The 19017-nt window shown below is 39.3% G+C and overlaps 1 protein-coding gene across 1 annotated transcript in view; it reads left to right on the top strand.

Annotated features, from left to right (window-relative positions):
* The window catches only part of TSHZ1 (teashirt zinc finger homeobox 1), a 53713-nt gene extending 44526 nt beyond the window's left edge, over window positions 1-9187 (top strand). The window contains exon 2 of the mRNA XM_061995254.1: window positions 4917-9187. Coding sequence (XP_061851238.1) covers window positions 4917-8095 — 3179 coding nt within the window. The 3' untranslated portion in view covers window positions 8096-9187. The remainder of the gene's footprint in view (window positions 1-4916) is intronic.
* Window positions 9188-19017: the final 9830 nt, after the last annotated feature.

Genomic DNA, 19017 nt, shown 5'->3' with positions numbered 1-19017 from the left:
AGGCAGTCCTAGTGTTTTGCACTGCATTTTGCCACAATTAGAAATGAAAGGCACAAACCACTGCAGTAAGGTTATTTGGTTGTCTGATAGTCTGTGCTGCTTCTCAGCCATTGTCATAACTAAGCCATATTTTTCCACTGTAGTGACATTGTAATACAGACACACACAGATTTGTAGCATCTCTGCCAGAATTTTGTATGAACATTTATATGTACTAATAGAGAAAATTCACAAATCTTCCAGCAAGCATATTAACCTCTCACAATGTGAAATTTTGGATTCTTCTGTAAAATTCTCACAACTCTGTATTCTGGAAACATATCTGTAAATGGTTTGTTGGGTTTTTTTTCTCTCTCTCTGTTATTTTTCTGTAGTGATGGAGATGTATGGCTACAGACTGTCTTTTCTATCTATACTGTTTTGCCCAAGATGTGAAATGTGATTTTGTGTGCAGTGGAAGTCACCCCCAGCCTAGAGTGCAGTTTGTGCAAGGTGACAGTGTGGGCTGTGAAAACTTCTGCAGCTGCTGTCTGCTGTTGGCTGGGTAAATATTAGAAGCTGTGGAAATACATCTGTTGAAGAACGGTGAAAATTCTCACCAAGCCACTGTAGTTTAGTCCCAGAGTAGGCCCTGATTTAGTGAAGAATTTTAGTTTTACATCCACCTCTATTTGTTGAAACTATGAAACGTATTTCAGTTAAAATTATTTCACTGTTCCGTTGCTTTACTGAATTGTGACCTTCAATACTTAAATGTTTCTTCTGAATAAATGTATTTATTCTGAGAATTTAAAATTGAGTCTTGAAAAATTTACTACATTTCATTTAGTGAGCTGTTAAAAACACACAGAGTTGTCACTTTTTGTCTTTTTGAAAATATTATATTCAATGCTGAATCCCTTTTTGAATAGAAAAGAATACCTCTGTAGAGACAGATTCCTTCAAAAGCACTGGTCTGAGGTTATGAAAAGGTTTTATGTGAGAATATTTATATTTTTTAAGCACATGCTTACATTTTGGATCTCTGTCTCCATTTTCAAACAATGGATGTGTATTTATAGTGTAAATATTCTCACTGAAGCAAACACAATGTGCTGTGCTACTCACATGTACAATATATAGCATCTCATGTCCACTTAGATTAGAATGCACAGCTTTTAGCACTGCTCAAAGATGACAGTTTATCTATGGGGAAGCATTGGCATCCAGAAGGCACGTTTTATCGGAAAAAAAAATATTAGCAAGACTTAAAAATAACAAAAATAAATTCATACTGCTTCCCTTAATTTGAAGTTGTCTGGAATTTGAAGCTTTTTCCCCTTTTTCCACTGTGCATTTGCTTGAGTCTGTGCATGCATAAATGAGAAGGAAAAGAAAAACTGGCATGTTCTGTAATTTTGTCTGCATTGGATATAGTTTTGGTTGGGGCGGATCACTGCTTATATCTGCTTTTAATATTTTGGTGTGGTTTCAGGACATATGTAAACGAGCAATGTCTTTGTTAGATGCATGAGTATCTGGAGAAGATTGCTGAGAGTTTCTCGGTCACTGAAAGATATGCTGTCTGAATTCTGTCTTGTTGATCTACCTATTAGAATTTAGGAGGAGAAACTGAACATTTCACACTTTTATTTGACATAGAATAATATTACTTCTCCCTGCAAGAAAATAGGAATATTCAGGCTATGTTGAAAATTCCGAAGCTTACTTGTTCGTCAAATTTATGTGCAAATTTTAGTAAATCATACATGTTTTTAGAAATTTAACATGCTTCATATTTTATGGATCTGAATTAGCTCTCACAGAAACCTTTTCAGTAAGAGAATTGCACTGACCTTGCAAAGTACCATATGTTGAGTGTGCTACTATTCATCATATAATCATTAGCAGTCTTGAATGAAAAGGTATTATGTGTATCCTATGGTAACTAAAGGAGTTAATTAAAATATCTTTTGATTGTAGTGATAGAAATCAAACATTTTGGATAAATTACTCTTTTTCTTTTTTTGGTTAAGAATCATTATTTCTTTGTGTTGTTTCAGATAACAGACATGTACAGACATGTGGGTGTGCACATAACGTAAATTCAGGTTCTTTTACAATCTGACTTAAATTCTGAAATCATAGAAAATCAAAGTTCTGGCCAATCATTCAGTCTGTACTCTTATACTGCAGTATATATTGGTAAGGGAGGGAACTCAATCATATAGTAGTCTCAGCAGAACCTGTGACTAGGAAAGTAAGTGAAAGATGGATATTTCACCCTAACACTCAGTTTCTTTGCCTTGTCAGTTTAACACCAACCTTTCATGTAGCTTTAACATTTCTTGGTTTAGCTCCTTTTATTTTTATAGTAAAGTGCAAAAGTATGAGAATAGAGAAAACATGCCATCAGCAATAAATAAAGGAAAATAAAAGATAGGGCAGTGGCTCAACTTGAATTCATATTTGAGCAGATATTTAGATGGTTATATATAGCAGTTACAAAAATATATATTTATGCAGTTTAGAATTAAATAATGTAAGCAAATAATTCATATGTATTCTTTAAAAATATTGTAACAACCACAGCAACATTCAGCATCTTACAACAGTTTCTTACATCTATTTATTAAAAGTATTTGGATGTGAAAATTAGAGAAAATTAGCATTGTTCCTCTGCAGTTAGTAGGAAGATAGCAGTTCAAAAAAGCCCAGAATGCGGCACCCCTCAGTTTTCAGCATCTACTTGGTGACTGTCTGCTGATCATTACTAAGTTTTGTTATTCTGATTGTTTTGGGTTTGGTTTTTTTTTTTTTTTTACATAAAAAAGTCCCAGATGGCCAATGCCCATTTTTATGTATTTTAGACCTCTGAAGTTTTTTTTATTTTTTTATTTTAAAGTCATTGCAGATTCAGAAGCCAAATTCTTCTGTGACCGTTCTTTACTGTTTCTGAAACTTAAAAATTAAGTTTTTTGCTGTGAGAAATGACTGAAAACAGTGTGTGTATAATGAGAGAGCTAGGAATTCTTAGACTATAGCTGTGGGAATGAATTCTGCTTACATGCCTAGAGTTCAGAACTGCAGCAGTACGACTGTTCTCAGATACATGCAGTGTTTCAATAGCAGCTTTACCGTAAGACTGGGAAGCTGTCTGACCTCTTTTTCTATTTCTGTATTATAGTCTTCATTTTATGGACCAAATACATTTCTAGGAATATTTTTTTTTTCTGGTTTTAGAACGTGTTTCTGACATCTTCCTGGCCTTTGATGCCAAGATGATTTCTGTAGTGATTTCTATTGTGCTTGGTGTTCCCCAGTCCTTTTAAACCTGTTAGAAAACACCCAGGGCTGACGCACCTGTAAGGAACTGGGCTCTGCTTAACGCTTTTCTGAAAAAAAAAAAAAAAAAAATCAAATTATCTTCAGAGAAAATTTCACACATGGAGGACAAGTGAAAGATGCACTGGGCATCTTAAGGTTCAGCACTACCCCAGTGCTAGATGGACTGCTTTCTTACCTTATCTTAAAAGATTGGACTGAAGTAGTTAGGGGCTAGCATAATTGCAAAGGCGAATACAGAATCCAGTCCATCATTCCAATACTTTTCTAAAAAAAGAAAGAAAAAAAGATATTTCAAAGAGCGTTCATATTACAAGAGAAGATTCTTTTTATTTTTCAGAAGTTTCAGAATATATTAGCAACTGTGTACAAAAAGAAGCTCACTTGGACTTATGCTCCCTCTAATTGAGGAAGACCTCAGCTTTGTTAACATGATAATACATCTTTTCTTCCTATCACGTAGGAGCAGAAGTGCATCTTTTTCTGGCTTCCTTTCAGTATTGTACAATGGAAGGACATAGGCCACGTTTCAGCATCACTTGCTGCAGAGTTCACCTGACAGGGAAGGATTTTTTTTATTAAATTACTGAAAATTGTTCTCAATCCATGTTTTCTACCTTGACATAATTATAAATGATTTACATTCCATTTTTGTTGTGATTTTTTTAAACTTCTTTTACAAAACTGGAGGGAAATGTGTACAAGTATTTTTTCTGCTTTGCAATGAAAGTGTACATTTATCACTTTGGTACACGTAAGCCACTTCTGTGAATTGGGCCCTTGGAGTAAATGTGTTTTGATGTAATGGCCATCTGCTCATGAATATCACATTTGCTAGTTTAAAAAATAGTTTGATATAGATAAAAACATGTTTTGGTAAGATTCTGTAGTTTCACCAGGTAGCAATACAGTAGAAAAGTTTTATATTTACCATAAGCCAATAATTAAGCTGGGATGAAGGGCTCAAGTTTTTTCTCTAACATTTACTGCTGTTTCCAGAATGGTAAATGCAGGATCCATATCAACTCGTAACAGGAGGCAAAGTATATCCTAGCCATTTCACATTTCAGAAAACAATCACAGTCTTGCTTCTCTTTTGACCTTGTAAAAATGAAGGCTGATCTGCTCCCAAATGGAGCCAGTACAGCTAGCCACCAGAAGATCCTGGAACAGATGACCTGACACACTTGCTCTGTATCACAAGTGTAGGTCAGCTGCAGTATGTTGCACATACACATGGTACTGTAAATGCAGCTCAGTGCCGGGCCATTTTTTAGGTTGATAAAAACTGGTTTAGTGGGCTCCTTGTTTGATTTTGATATTATGGTATCTACCGTGGAACTGGCACATATTTTACTGCTGAAGTCAAAGTTTATTCTTAGGTAGTACTGATATCAAACCGTAAGCAGGACAGTGTATGTGGATTTATAAAGTGGAGTGTGTGAGTGATGGTGAGTTTGTTTTCTGGAAGTATCTTCAAAATTTGACTTTATGGTTACTGCTTTTAGTACAGAAGATAGCAATGATGTAAAACGTGCACGTTCAATAACTTTGTCTTGTTTTTCCCCCCTGTCTCCCCTCCTGTATTTTAGCATATGTTCCTGAGGAGGAATTGAAAGCAGCAGAAATAGATGAAGACAGTGTGGAAGATGATGGGCTGTCTCTGGACATCCAGGAGAATGAGTATTTGTGCAATGAAGAAGCGGAGATCAAAGAGGCTCAAAGCTACCAGAACTCCCCAGTCAGCACTGCAACTAATCAGGATGCAGGCTATGGTTCGCCGTTTAGTGAAAATAGCGATCAGCTGGCCCATTTCAAAAGCACTTCCTCTAAAGAAGAGAAAGAGGATCCTCAGTGCGCAGACAATGTTTCCTATCCACAAGACAGCTTGGCACAAATAAAAGCTGTGTATGCAAATTTGCTTTCAGAGACTTGCTGGTCCAGTTTAGCTTTGGACTTAAAGAAATCCAACCCAACCACCAGCAACAACGGAATCAGCCAGAACGAGAACACCACCGGTACTGACACCAACGCCAGTTCCCAGAGTACTAGTACTACTGGTACCAACACTAGTACCAGTACAACTGCCACTAACACCAGTAACAGTAACAGCGGTGGCTCAGGTTATGACTGGCACCAAGCTGCGTTAGCTAAAACTTTGCAGCAGACCTCATCGTATGGACTTCTCCCAGAGCCTAGTCTTTTCAGCACAGTACAACTTTACCGGCAGAACAATAAGCTGTATGGGTCTGTGTTCACCGGTGCCAGCAAGTTCCGATGCAAAGATTGCAGTGCAGCCTATGACACGCTGGTGGAGCTAACGGTGCACATGAATGAAACTGGACATTACCGCGATGACAACAGAGATAAAGAAGCCGATAAGACCAAACGGTGGTCAAAGCCTAGGAAACGATCGCTTATGGAAATGGAAGGCAAAGAGGATGCCCAGAAAGTGCTAAAGTGCATGTACTGTGGGCATTCATTTGAGTCTTTGCAAGACCTCAGCGTCCATATGATAAAAACAAAGCATTACCAGAAAGTGCCTCTGAAGGAGCCAGTACCAGCCATCACTAAATTGGTCCCTTCTACCAAAAAGCGAGCACTTCAGGACTTAGCTTCACCTTGTTCACCTGAGCCAACAGGGATCACTGCAGAAGTTTCACTGAGTGAGTCTGCAAAGGATCAGAAAACTGCCAACCCTTATGTGACTCCAAACAACCGCTATGGCTATCAAAATGGTGCTAGCTACACTTGGCAGTTTGAGGCGCGCAAAGCCCAAATACTGAAATGCATGGAATGTGGCAGTTCCCATGACACTTTGCAGCAGCTCACTGCTCACATGATGGTCACTGGTCATTTCTTGAAGGTAACCAATTCTGCCTCCAAAAAAGGCAAACAGCTAGTATTGGACCCTGTGGTGGAGGAGAAGATACAGTCTATACCTCTTCCACCCACCACCCACACAAGGATACCAGCCTCCAACATTAAAAAACAACCCGATTCCCCATCAGGCTCCACAAACTCAGAAGAGAAGAAGGACCTAGAGAAGGAAAAGGTCATGGTCAGCGAAACAGAGAAGAAAATTAAAGAGGAGAATGAGGACTCTGCAGAGAAATTTGAGCCAACAACTTTGTATCAGTACCTCAGAGAGGAGGATCTGGATGACAGTCCTAAGGGCGGAATAGACATACTGAAATCCCTGGAGAACACAGTGACGACAGCTATCAGCAAAGCTCAGAATGGAGCCCCTTCCTGGGGAGGATACCCCAGTATTCATGCAGCTTACCAACTCCCAGGAACAGTCAAACCCCTTCAGCCCGCTGTGCAGAGTGTTCAGATGCAGCCATCTTACACGAGTGGTGTAAAATCCCTGTCCTCAGAACACAATGCTCTCATCCATTCCCCAGGCAACCTCACACCCCCGCCTCACAAGAGCAATGTATCTGCTATGGAAGAACTGGTGGAGAAAGTTACAGGTAAAATCAATGTGAAGAAGGAAGAAAAGCCTTTGGAGAAAGAGAAGAGTTCTCCAGTCAAGCCCATGTCACCTGCTGCTAAAGAAAACAAGGACTTCCCGAAAGCAGAAGAAATGAATAACAAACCACAGCAGAAGAAGAGCTCTGAGATAGAGGTTCAGAAGGCCAAAAAGGATAGTCCAGCAGAAGCACATACACCAAATGGTACAGAGCCACTTAAAACGAAGGTTGCCAACGGCTGTAACAATTTAGGAATCATCACAGATCATTCACCTGAACCATCCTTCATTAATCCTTTGAGCGCTTTACAGTCCATTATGAATACCCACTTGGGCAAAATTTCTAAGCCGGTAAGCCCCTCTCTGGATCCTTTGGCCATGCTGTACAAAATTAGCAACAGCATGTTGGACAAACCCATTTACTCAACAACTCCGGTCAAGCAGGCTGATGCTATTGACCGGTATTACTATGAGAACAGCGATCAGCCAATTGATTTAACCAAGTCCAAAACCAAACCTCTTGTTTCCAGTGTGGCTGACTCTGCCTCATCCCCGCTGAGGGAGAGTGCCCTGCTGGATATTTCCGACATGGTGAAGAACCTCACGGGGCGTTTGACACCGAAGTCTTCAACTCCGTCTACTGTGTCAGAGAAGTCTGATGCTGATGGGAGCAGTTTTGAGGAAGCTCTGGATGAACTGTCACCAGTACACAAGAGGAAGGGCAGACAGTCCAACTGGAACCCTCAGCATCTTCTGATCCTTCAAGCCCAGTTTGCTTCCAGCTTGAGGGAGACCCCAGAAGGCAAATACATTATGTCGGACCTAGGTCCACAAGAGCGGGTACACATCTCTAAGTTTACTGGTCTTTCCATGACCACAATTAGCCACTGGCTGGCCAATGTGAAGTATCAGTTAAGGAGGACAGGTGGAACTAAGTTTTTAAAGAACTTGGACACAGGACATCCTGTTTTCTTTTGCAATGATTGTGCCTCTCAGTTCAGGACAGCTTCTACATACATAAGTCACTTAGAGACACACCTAGGGTTTAGTTTGAAGGATCTGTCAAAGTTGCCACTTAATCAGATTCAAGAACAGCAGAATGTTTCGAAAGTCCTCTCAAACAAGACTTTGGGCTCACTTGGAATTGCTGAGGAGGACTTAGGCTCCACATTCCAGTGTAAGCTCTGTAACCGAACTTTTGCAAGCAAGCATGCAGTCAAACTGCACCTTAGTAAAACACATGGCAAGTCCCCAGAGGACCATCTGATCTATGTAACTGAGTTAGAAAAACAATAGCGTCCAGGTAAGCAGCCAGGTATGCAAGTGACCACAGGAACATTGCACTAAACTTCTTCATAGTACTGCACTAGGCCTGACCTGAGCCTCTGAAATCAGTCTTACTTTTGTTGCTGAACTGCCTATCTGGACCTTGATTTTTCTTACACTTATTTTGTAGTTGTATTTATATGCTCTTTGTCTGATCTGTGCATGGTTATATTTTTTTTGTTTCTGTTTTTATTTTTTGTGAGTCAAAGTCTGACCTTTATTTTCAACATCTGTCCTTGATGTTAAGCTATCTTTTTTAGAATATAGCGGGAGACACTATTGAGAGACATTAATTTAGCCGTAAAGAAAGACACAAAGAACAATGTTAAAGAGATATCCTAAAATTACAAAGTTGCCATGACAATAAAGGTCACAGAACCTCGTAGTGTCAAGTTTTAACCCTCTGAGAACTGTAATAGCATTTCGGTGCCTTTCCCAGTGAGTAAATAAGTAAATAAGGAAAACAAAACAAAACAAAAGGCTTAAAGGCATTTAATTCAAATAAAAGCTGTGTCGGAAGCAGAACTTCTTTTTTTTTTTTTTTAAATGAATGAGCTTCTTTTTTTTTTTTAATGCAGAACTGATTTGTGAAGAAATTGTGCATGCAGTCCTTGGAAGAAGGAGAGCTGTGTAGTACTCAAGGGGTTAGGAAGCCACAACCGTATATGTTAAATACTACTACTACTACTACTAAAAAAAAAAAAGTAAACCAAGTTGCCACTATGCCCAAACCCTCTGGATGCTAAGAATTGCCACTTTTTGGCAAAAAAAAAAAAAAAAAAAAAAGAAGTATGCAAACTGTTATTTAAAATAAGTGTAAAAATGGTCTTTCTTTCTTTTTTTCTTTTTTTTTTTTTTCCTGTAAAATACTGCAGTTTATAGTTATTTACAAATGTTAAGCTTTGGTACAAGCTGACCTTTCTATAGTGTGCTGCATTGGTAAATGAAAACAAAACAAAAAAAAATGGGGCAAATGTTGGATTCTGTTCCTTGTAAATTGCCAGCATCAGCTTGAAAAAATACATGTTACATATCGTACCATTTTAAACTGTTCAACTTTCTTTGTACCTTCTGGCTGTATGCTTTCTCTTTTAACTTTTTATATTGTCATTTTATATTCAACTTCTGTGTATATAATGTAAAACCACACTTTTTGAATAAAATTTAGTTCCTGCAGCTTGATATAAATAGAGGAATTTTACTGGCACCTGCATCTTTCCAGATGCATGTACTTAAAGGAACTATCTGACAAAAAAAATAAATAAATAAAAAAATAAAGCGAGCAATGCACTATGAATTATACATTTTGATGTTTTATCATTAATATTGTACAGTACATTTTGGTTCACACAATTAAATCCACTGTTTTCTCAAGTGTAAAATAAACCCACATGCAGTTCTTGATTTACATACATTGTCATGTCGTCATTATATTGCCTTTGAGGTGTTACTCCAGCAATAAGAGGCATCGTTTATGTAATCAACCAGATATTTGAAATAATCTCCGATGATCTGTATTGCTGACGTGTTTCATTCGAATCCGAAGCACTATTAACCTCTTAGAGGTTTGCAGAGGGTACGTACTGCAAAAGGTACAGAATCTATGGGGCACCATCGATTAGCGACGGGTGTTCTGCTCATCACTAAAGTACAAGGAGGACTGTGACGAGTTTGGCCAAGTTAATTTTCCTGTGCTGTGTGACCGTGCCTGTAGTAATTTTCTGTGTGCGTTCAAGGCCGTCTCCTCCCTTCCTTCTCAGGCAAAACACCTTTTGATTTCTACAGTTGCATGGTATGAGGCTGCAGCTTTTGCCCCCGGAGTCTGTTGAATGCTGTGGTACTTGCTTTTCTGGCAGCGGTGAAGACCTCTGAGGCTTTGACACCAGTTTTTACTTACAATACAAGAAGGTAGACCCGTGTTTCTCTGTACATTTTAAATATTGCATTTTGAGGTAAGCTGACTGCTATCATATCAGGTGTTTCCCTTAATCTTTATTTCTGTTCTGTTGAATGCAGATGTCATTTAGAATGTAAAAGAGAGCTGTCAGAGCCTTCACTACTCTATCTCCTGAGTGATTTGACAGTTACAGTGTATGAAAGCCTGGGATCTGCTATCCATTACACTTTTTGGAGGGGCTATTAAATATGAGGACCTAGAGGGGTTTGCTTTCACATGGTATTAGCGATACTATTGTGGTATATATGTCCTTCTGGGTACGTATGTGTATTTCTGCTCCTTCTTCTCAATTCTTCTGAAAGCAATTGGAATATAAGACCTTTACTTCCAGATTCAGTACAGTTCTATATTTAATCTTTGCTTCAGTTACAACCCCAGAAATATCTGTGCCTTGTTCTGTTTTCTGCAAGAGCCTAGCAGGTCTGGGGTCGGTTACATTTACATTGTACTTCTAAGTAGTACAGGAAAGTGCCATGAGGTTGTGTTGTTTTTTGTTTTGTTTTTTTTTTTAATGTCCCTTACTTTCTTCACTGCTGACTACCTGTATCCTTCAGGGGATCCAGCCATTTAGACATTTAAGTATTTAATCATTACTGAAGGAGTGGTAAAGAAGAATAAGAGTCAGACCTTCGACTGTGGTAGAGTCTTTAAATAATAACCCTTTGAAGTTTTGTTTACCACAGGCCTGCAAACATGTGAGTATAGAATATACTGTATTAGATTGCAGTAGTGGGTGAAAAGGTTGAAAGGGAGAAATAATAGCTCTAAAATGGGTTTGAATCTAATGTAAATCCATTAAAACTCATTTTGAAACACGGCATGTAAAGTGAGTTCTCAACACCAGGTGACTCCCTCGAGAGGTGTTTATGACACTGCTAAATCCGTTCACTTCTGATAGGTTCAGAATTGGACAATCACTCATCATCTATGCCAGTGTCTGAAGAAAGTCCATTTAGAATAAACTAGCAGCTTTACCTGGTGGCTATGCTGATGTAACACTTTCTAAGACTGAATTATGAAGTAGATGGAAATTTGAGGGTTCGAGTGTTTCACTTGCTTAACAAAATGAAGCACTGTGACAGTATGATCTTTTTTCTTTGGAATTTGCCACTTTCATTTAAATATTCTGTGAATGTCATATTTCCCAAAAATTTCATTAAAAAATTGCACAGTTAAAACCCAAGTTATTATTTTCCTCAAAATTAATTTGCATGTTTATTTCTTCTTTATATCAGTAAGATTTAAACAAAGATAAGTTGTGGTGTTCTACTAGTAGCTACTAAAGCTGCTACACGGAGGACACCAGAGCCTTTCATGACTAGTCATGAAGAAAAGAAATGTAAGTGCTTTAAAACCTGCAGCAGTCTCTATAAGCCTGTATACCTGTTTTGTGATTAATTAAAAAATGTATTGTATCCAGTTCTTTTCAGAAGTATATAAAACTACTGGGTTTTTTTCAGCAATACATTGCTTGTGTTTATATGTTTTCTTGTCAGAGGGGAGGATCTCAGCTTGTCTGTTTTACAGGTTTGATCTCTGCTTCTGTTCACTTTTCTGTATTGCTGTTTTGAAGCTGATGCAAACCACTGCTAATTTGAGAGATCTGTATACTGATGACATTAGCCCTGAATTAAATGATATTTTTTTTCTTTTCTAATAGCATTTGGTGGGATACTCACTAATGTCTTCTGCAACATAACTTTGTTACAGCTTTCTCTGGGTAGTTACGCTGGTAATAATGCCACCAAACATAATCTGTCCTTATCACAGAGGCCACTAAAATGCAGTCGCAATTAAGTATAAAGGCATAAAAATATACACATTATCTTGCATTAGACTAATCAAGACCCACTGCATCAGCTTCTGCCTTCAATTTCCAAAGCCATCACAAATTTGAGCTTGTGATATGCTTTAAATAATATGGCAGGGGTCCTGGTTAGGAGACCTCCAAGGAGAGGCTAGTTTCCATGTGGAGTGTTCTCACAGCTCTGTAGGTGTTGGTCTCCCAGATGATGCAGTATTGAGTTACTCTCCCAGCATGAAAGTAGCAGGAAGTGGGATTTCACCATCTGTTCACTGAAACTTGAAAGCAGGGTCCATTTCTGTCCATGTCTGAGAATAGAATGCTAACCCAAATTTACTGGCCAGATACTAATCTAGATAATATGATTCCTCCAAAGTTTTGTTCTCCATGCTGTTCCTATTGAATTTCTTCTTACGTTTCATGTGGTATTCTGTAGTTTCTTTTCATCACTGTGTACAGTCACCTTCATCATACAGATAAGTGGAGTAACCACATTTTGAGATGAACGATGTTATTCCAAGTAAAAGGTAATATAGCTAAGTGACAATATCAATACCAAAACTGAGTGTGTTGTAAAAAAGGGAGAAAAGTTTACAAGTCTTTTTAATTGATGCAGGTTACCTGAGGTTGGTATAATTTATGAAGCATGCTTCTTTTTCCTGCTTCTTCACTAGCTTTGCGGTTGTTTTGACTATTGATGTAGCAGAACTGATTTTGGAACAGTTTAACACCAATAGTTTTATCGTCAGAGCTGCAAACACTGATACATGGCTACTGGACCTGTTTATGTTCAGGAAACCAATATTAAAATAAACAAATTTATAAAAGCTGTAGGCTGAGACAGAGAAGCTCCAGTTAATCTGTTGTGAATATCACTGTTTTCACACTCTTCAGTCTTGTTTAGTGATCTGTTGAATCAGAGTCAGCATGGTCAAAATATGTCTAATAAGTTTTTAACTTATTTATATATAACTTATATATTATAGATTAATTAATACACATTATGTATTATATATTATACATTATATATTAACTTATTTATATAACTTATGTATATCTACTTTAGTTATTACCTCTGGATAATAACTTCCTTGTAAAAAAATACAATGTCTAGCTTTGATTTGCTATGGCCAGGTTGTCAGGATTTTTATGGTTTTTACTTCTGAATGAAATTCTTAGTGTAAAAATTGTAGGGGACGATTAACTGTAAAATTACTCATTCTTTTAAAAGACATTTCTCTAACTAAATTGTTAAGGGCACAATGGGCTGACCATCAGTACAGCATAATTCTGAACAAGTTTAATAGAGTGACAGTATCCTGTACTTCTGTCCAGAGTGGTTGTGTCGTGTCAGCATTGTCTGAAGATGCAGGTTAAAGCCTGACAGGTTCCTGACCAGGCTTGTCAGATGTAGGACACCTGCAGCTAAATGCCACATGGTCACTTGAGGAAGGATAGTTGGAGTCTGGTTGCCTGCAACCCATCTGCTGTTGTAGGAGACCAGAGCTGATTGATTTGCTCAGAACAGCATACATTATGAAATCTTAAGGGCTGATGGGATGCATTAGGCCAACCTTCAGGGTCATGCAGGTGGAAGTCATCTCTCTTGATACACACAATAACTTTTCCAAAGCTGCCTCCTTAAAGTGTGCACAGAGTAAAGTTTGGATTAGTGCTTGTCTGTGAAGCACAAAAGTGCAGTGGCACTTGTAGCTCCTACCCAGAAGATGACACGCACGATGATGGAGTCCAGAAAACAGCGTGCTAAAACTCATGGTCAGAAATACCGCCCAAAGCTCCTGACCAGCAGGTAGAGATCTAGCCATGAGACCATGCTCAAACACAGTTCCTTACTCCATAGGAAGTTTATAATCAGAGTATGTAGTTGAGTTCAGTCCAATATAATCTGAGATGGAAGATTTAATAGGTAAGTGCTCTTTCAAGTAAGTTCACTAGTGGATGGGTGGGTGCTAAATTAGTTTGGTAAAATGCATTAACCTGCAAGCTGGCACTTCAGTTTTCTTCTAACGTGCATCACCACACTCAGAATCCCTTTACTCCTTGACATTCTTTTCAGAAGATTTTGTATACTCAATACTGCAAATATTGGTCAAATATCAGTCCTGCTGAATTACTTGAAGGTTTTGTATTTTTGAACAGCAGGATACATTGCTGTATCTTGGAAATGAATATTGTCTTCAGGTGCTGTAAAACAGATTGGGTCACATGCCATTTGCCACCATGCTTCAGGTAGCACAGACCATTGCTGTAAAATCCTGCAGACTGCCTCTGGAAGTGAAACCTAGCTAAGAAAAAACAAGCTTTCTGCCACTCTCACTTTCCTCTCCCACTGCAATGCTGCACAGTGCATTGAGACATGCAAGGAAATTATGGTTTAACCTGAGCATTTCTGAGTAGTGGTGTTCTGTAAAAAAGTAACCTTCAAGTCCTGGTTAGGCTTAGTTTATCACTGCATGGTGCCAACATGTAACATCTTATTTGTTGTCATGGAAGCACTGCTGTGGGCTCAGTGTCAAGAACATCCTCATCTCCCTGCACTCCCCCCACTCTACAACACAGCACAGAGAACAGCTATGGCAGAGCAGCTCTGCAAGTCACCATCATTCTGCAAGGAGTTTGAGAGGGGACTCGGAGGGAAAGGAATGGGATAGCAGGGGATTTTGATCTTGATAAAGGGTTACAAATTCTACATTTTTGGGTGACCACTTCAGCTTAACCTGCTATGCCTGGCAATACGAGAGGTGGCTCCTGGAAACACACCCTTTGGCTTCAGGGTCTTTGACATTTCATTACTTCCTGCTTTCAAAGGTGAAAAAGTTGTGTAGTTCATCCCCAGATCCAAGGCAAAACTAGACCCATTGCAGGTGGGATGTAAGATCTGTTAATGGCTTTTCTCACTTGTGTAAGTCACTCCCTGGACATTTTCATTCTGGGCTTCTTTTTTTGTTTTTCAATTTAAAGTACTTTGGAAGCGATTTAAGCTAAACTGGAAAAAAACCCACTTTTATTCTGTAATAAGAAAAATTGCCCAGGGCTACTGTGACAGGGAAACTACCTAAGGCTACTAGAGTAACTACAATGATTTAACTGGAAAATTCTCACAGTTAACAAGATTTAAGTTTATTAATGTGCAAATGCCGTCTCTGAAGAACACTGCAAGCTCAGACACTGCCCACAATTGGTATATTACTTGGCAGCCCAAGGTCAAACACACTCAACATGTTTGCAATGGACATGCTGTATTAATAATTATATATGGTAGTATCCAAGTGTGTAGCATGATGATAAAATGTGGTTCAAGGATGCACTGTGCAGCATATTTCTTGTCGCAGTCGTGTATGTCTTTACGTCCAAGGGAGAGTTGTACTCTTAGCTGCCTCTAAAGTGCTATCTTGCTGAAGTTTGTTGCATTTAGCATGAACTGGCTCCACTGTTTCTCATCACTGCTTTTCTGTGGTGGGATAATGTGAAAAAATAGATAGCTTTGCTCTAAAAAAGATGGCAGGTCTAGACTTAACACTACATGAGGATCCTCCACCTGTGTGTTGGGGACTGGTGTGTGTCATATTTCACATTTTTTAAGTGTGCTTTGACAACTAAGAATCTGGAAAAGTGCAAAGAAGAAATAGAACCGAGGAATGACTAAGAACAGAGTCTAATGATCAGCAGCCATCAGAAGAGTAAAAGCAGCACAACAAAAAGAATTGGAGCTTGGAGATCCACTGTGAGAATAAGGAAAAGATGGGAAAAAGAAATGAGAATAATTGCTATTAGCGACAGGAGATGGCAGTGATTTTGAAAGCTAGGACTATGTTCACTGAGAGGGGTGAAAAGAGAAACACTGAGGCCTGTTTGCCCGTGAAGAAACAAAAGGATACCTAGCTAGGTAAAGCTCAAAGGGGCTCCATGCTGTGAGATAGGAACATGTCCAAATGATATTGTTGGCTTCTTGCAAAAAAAAACACGGAACAAGGCTGAATTTATCTTGGGAAAGAAACAAGTTTTTTGCAGTGGATAGCTGAGGTATTCTATGTAAAGACTTCAGGGAGAAGGAGGAGAGAGGAGTGAGGCCTGAGCCAAGAGTTTGAATGAAATGTGATGGTTAGTCCTCTTGGTGTTGTATAAGATGGGAAGAGAAGCATTGCATGTGTCTTACTGGTTGTTTTATTGGTGGTGCTTGGGGTTTTTTTCCCACTTTAGTTTTTCTAAGAGCAATAACTACATCAAATTTGTCTTGCAATAGCAATCAGAGTCCAGGGCCCAAAGTAGTATGCTTGTTGTTGCAGAAACACACAGTAACAGTAGTCGCCATCTCATTTCAGACAAGACACAGCAATTGGGTGTAAAAGCCACCAGAAAGAGGGGAGAAGGTGGTGTGGTTCCATAGACTATGCGAGCACGTAAATTGAGTGCTTGCAAGTCATTTAATTTTTAAAGACATTATAATAGAAGTGTCGCTGTCTCTACTGGCCATCCACCTAGCTGCTCTGCTTGGCAACTTCACTATTGATATCTGGGCATCATTTTAAGTGAGCACTTAAGGTTGAGTATCAAGGGAAGGTATTTATAGTTTCAGCAGAGTGGGTTGATAGCTATTCCAGCCCCAGATGGGAATTGGGTTACATGACAGATCAGGCTGCCTTCCAATTTTATCCAATACTAGCGATAAGGGGAGGGGGGGAGGGAGGACAGCTGCAACCATATAGTCCTTCTAGGGTTAAAGATCCTAATGCTTTAAAGAGAATGTCTAAAAGAAAATTTCTTTCTGAAATAATTTATGGAAATGCCGTGCTCCCTTTGAAGGTTCCATGTCACTGCATGGCACTACGCAATGTTCTCTTTCTTCACCTGTCAGGCAAGGACCACCTCGAAGAGTCTCACTGCTGATTACTAGTTAATTGTCATTAATAAGTGACAACTGACATTATGGGGGCTTAATGCAGAGAGAACAGAAAAGAGCCACAGATATTCTAATGAGCTGACTCCTACGTGCCCTCTATTGTTGTCGAAAATGAGGAGCTGTCGTCATTGTTCAGGAGATGGGCTTCAATTGCTCTGGAAAAATATTCTCTTTTAATTTCTTTATGCATAGATAATTCATGGTGCACTCTCTCTCCCTCTCTCCGTCTGTCTCTCTTGTTCTTTCTTTTTTCTGTTATACACACACACACACACACACACACACACAGAGACACACACCTTTCTATGAACACAGTGAAAACTTCCACTGGTGATACACAGTCTGTACTAAGGCACAGTAAAGCTTTTTAAGGACTTTGATTAAGACATGCATACATGTGCACACATACACACAGATTGCCAATGCATAAACACACACCACCGAGATGTCTATTGTATTTTAAGACTCAGGAAAGGGGGAGCACAGACAACTTCATTTAGAAAAGGAATGAAAAGGGGGTGGTCAAGACTATATAAGCTGATGAATGAAGTTAGCATTGAAGAAGTCCTGTTCTACAGTGTGGGGGATTTTAAAATGACAGCAGAGAGCGCAAACAGATTTCAGGTACAGGTAACCTAAAATCAGATCCTTGGTCTTAATAGAGTTTGAAGCTTAATAACATGATGTTTTTCCAAACTACCTAATGGATGGGAGCTCCCCGGGAGGTGGGCTGTGGATGCTCAGCACTGCCTACTGAAAGTTGCATCTGTCCCTCACACACTTCCTAAAAAAAAAACCCTCAGCCAGCAGAGGGCCGACAGGCTGGGGGAGATGAGCTAAGCAGGCACCAAACTCTCTATTGCCTTGCCTGGGAGTTGGAGAGCACTAGCAGTTCTGCTCACACTAGACAAGTGAGATCAGTCCAGGATACATATAAAAGAGTCTCCCTTACTCTGCAGGTCTGGGATAAGCAGGATTGCCTTGAGTGCCACTGAAAACCACCACTGAGAACCTCTCCAAAAGTCAGGAAGTCACCAGTGGTTCTTGAGGTAAAAACTTAAGTGAAATGAGTTGAAGCCAGAGGTAGTGTTGTGATGATGCCAGCTTCTCCTACTAGTTTTGAAGCAACTCAGTCACTTGTATAAGTATGGCTGGTACTCCAGGCATAAATTGTGGAAGAGATATTTTCTATTTTTACCAATAAATATCCAAGAGTTTCCATTCTGCAGCAATAAATTGCATGTCTATATTGCTCTGTAACATTTCAGTCTGTGTGGATTTGCCTGAGAAGTGGCTCATCCAGTGACTTTTGACTATCTGCAAAAAGGAGAGAGCCCATCATTTTAAGGGAAATTTCATTTCCGTTGCATAGCTCAAGTTTAAAACTCAACACTCACAGGAAAGAAAATGAAAATGTGATGCCTCTCTTATATTGTGCTTAGAGCAAAGACATTCATTAGCATTCTCTGTCTTACTGCCTGCCAAGGCCCAAACAAAAGATACAGTCCGGAACAGTGGCCTGAAATGAGGAACACAACTGAAGCAGTCGTGCAGGAAGCGTGCCATTTCACATAGTTCAGGGACCCAGAACCAATATATAGTGCCCCGAGCACATGTGTGAAAGTGGGAAAGTCCTCAAATGACAGTAGGTCATCTTTTGGTTGTTTTTTTATTTTTTTGGTTTTTTTAATGATTTTTATGCTGGGCTTCCCACTGAAGTCAACAGATACTGTGTCTTACATTGCCATAGTGCAACTTGATGGGTCCTAATACCCAGCTCTGTATGTGACTTTGTATATGACCTCTCTGTGGCTGAACCTACTCATCTTTTAAAGAGATGAGATAATGCCTGTATGGCAGAGAAGACACATGCTGTAATCTGTGGTGAGAGAGCTTGTAATATTGCGTAGAAAGCTTTTCTTGACATTGCCAATGTCTTTTACGTTACTGTACTGCCTTTAAAATTTCCTTTTGGAGAAGGCAGTTGAAAAGATCACAGTCCAAGCCATTCTGGTTCCTGAGGCAAGATGTCAGCTTGATGCTCTCTGTGGTACTCCTCTACCTTCTTACCCTCTGGGTCAGGAAGCTCCCCACTGCACACCACTATGCTCAGTCTAGGGTCACAGCTGCCAGGGCATTTTCATATCCAAATCTATCTCAACAGTTGTTACTGTCCTTATAATTCTTCCCTTCTTGCTTCCTTTCTAGTT

Source organism: Colius striatus, chromosome 4 (genome assembly GCF_028858725.1).
Source record: "Colius striatus isolate bColStr4 chromosome 4, bColStr4.1.hap1, whole genome shotgun sequence".
Taxonomy (NCBI): domain Eukaryota; kingdom Metazoa; phylum Chordata; class Aves; order Coliiformes; family Coliidae; genus Colius; species Colius striatus.
Note: the sequence above shows the minus strand (reverse complement) of the source record. Positions and strands in the feature narration are given on the sequence as shown.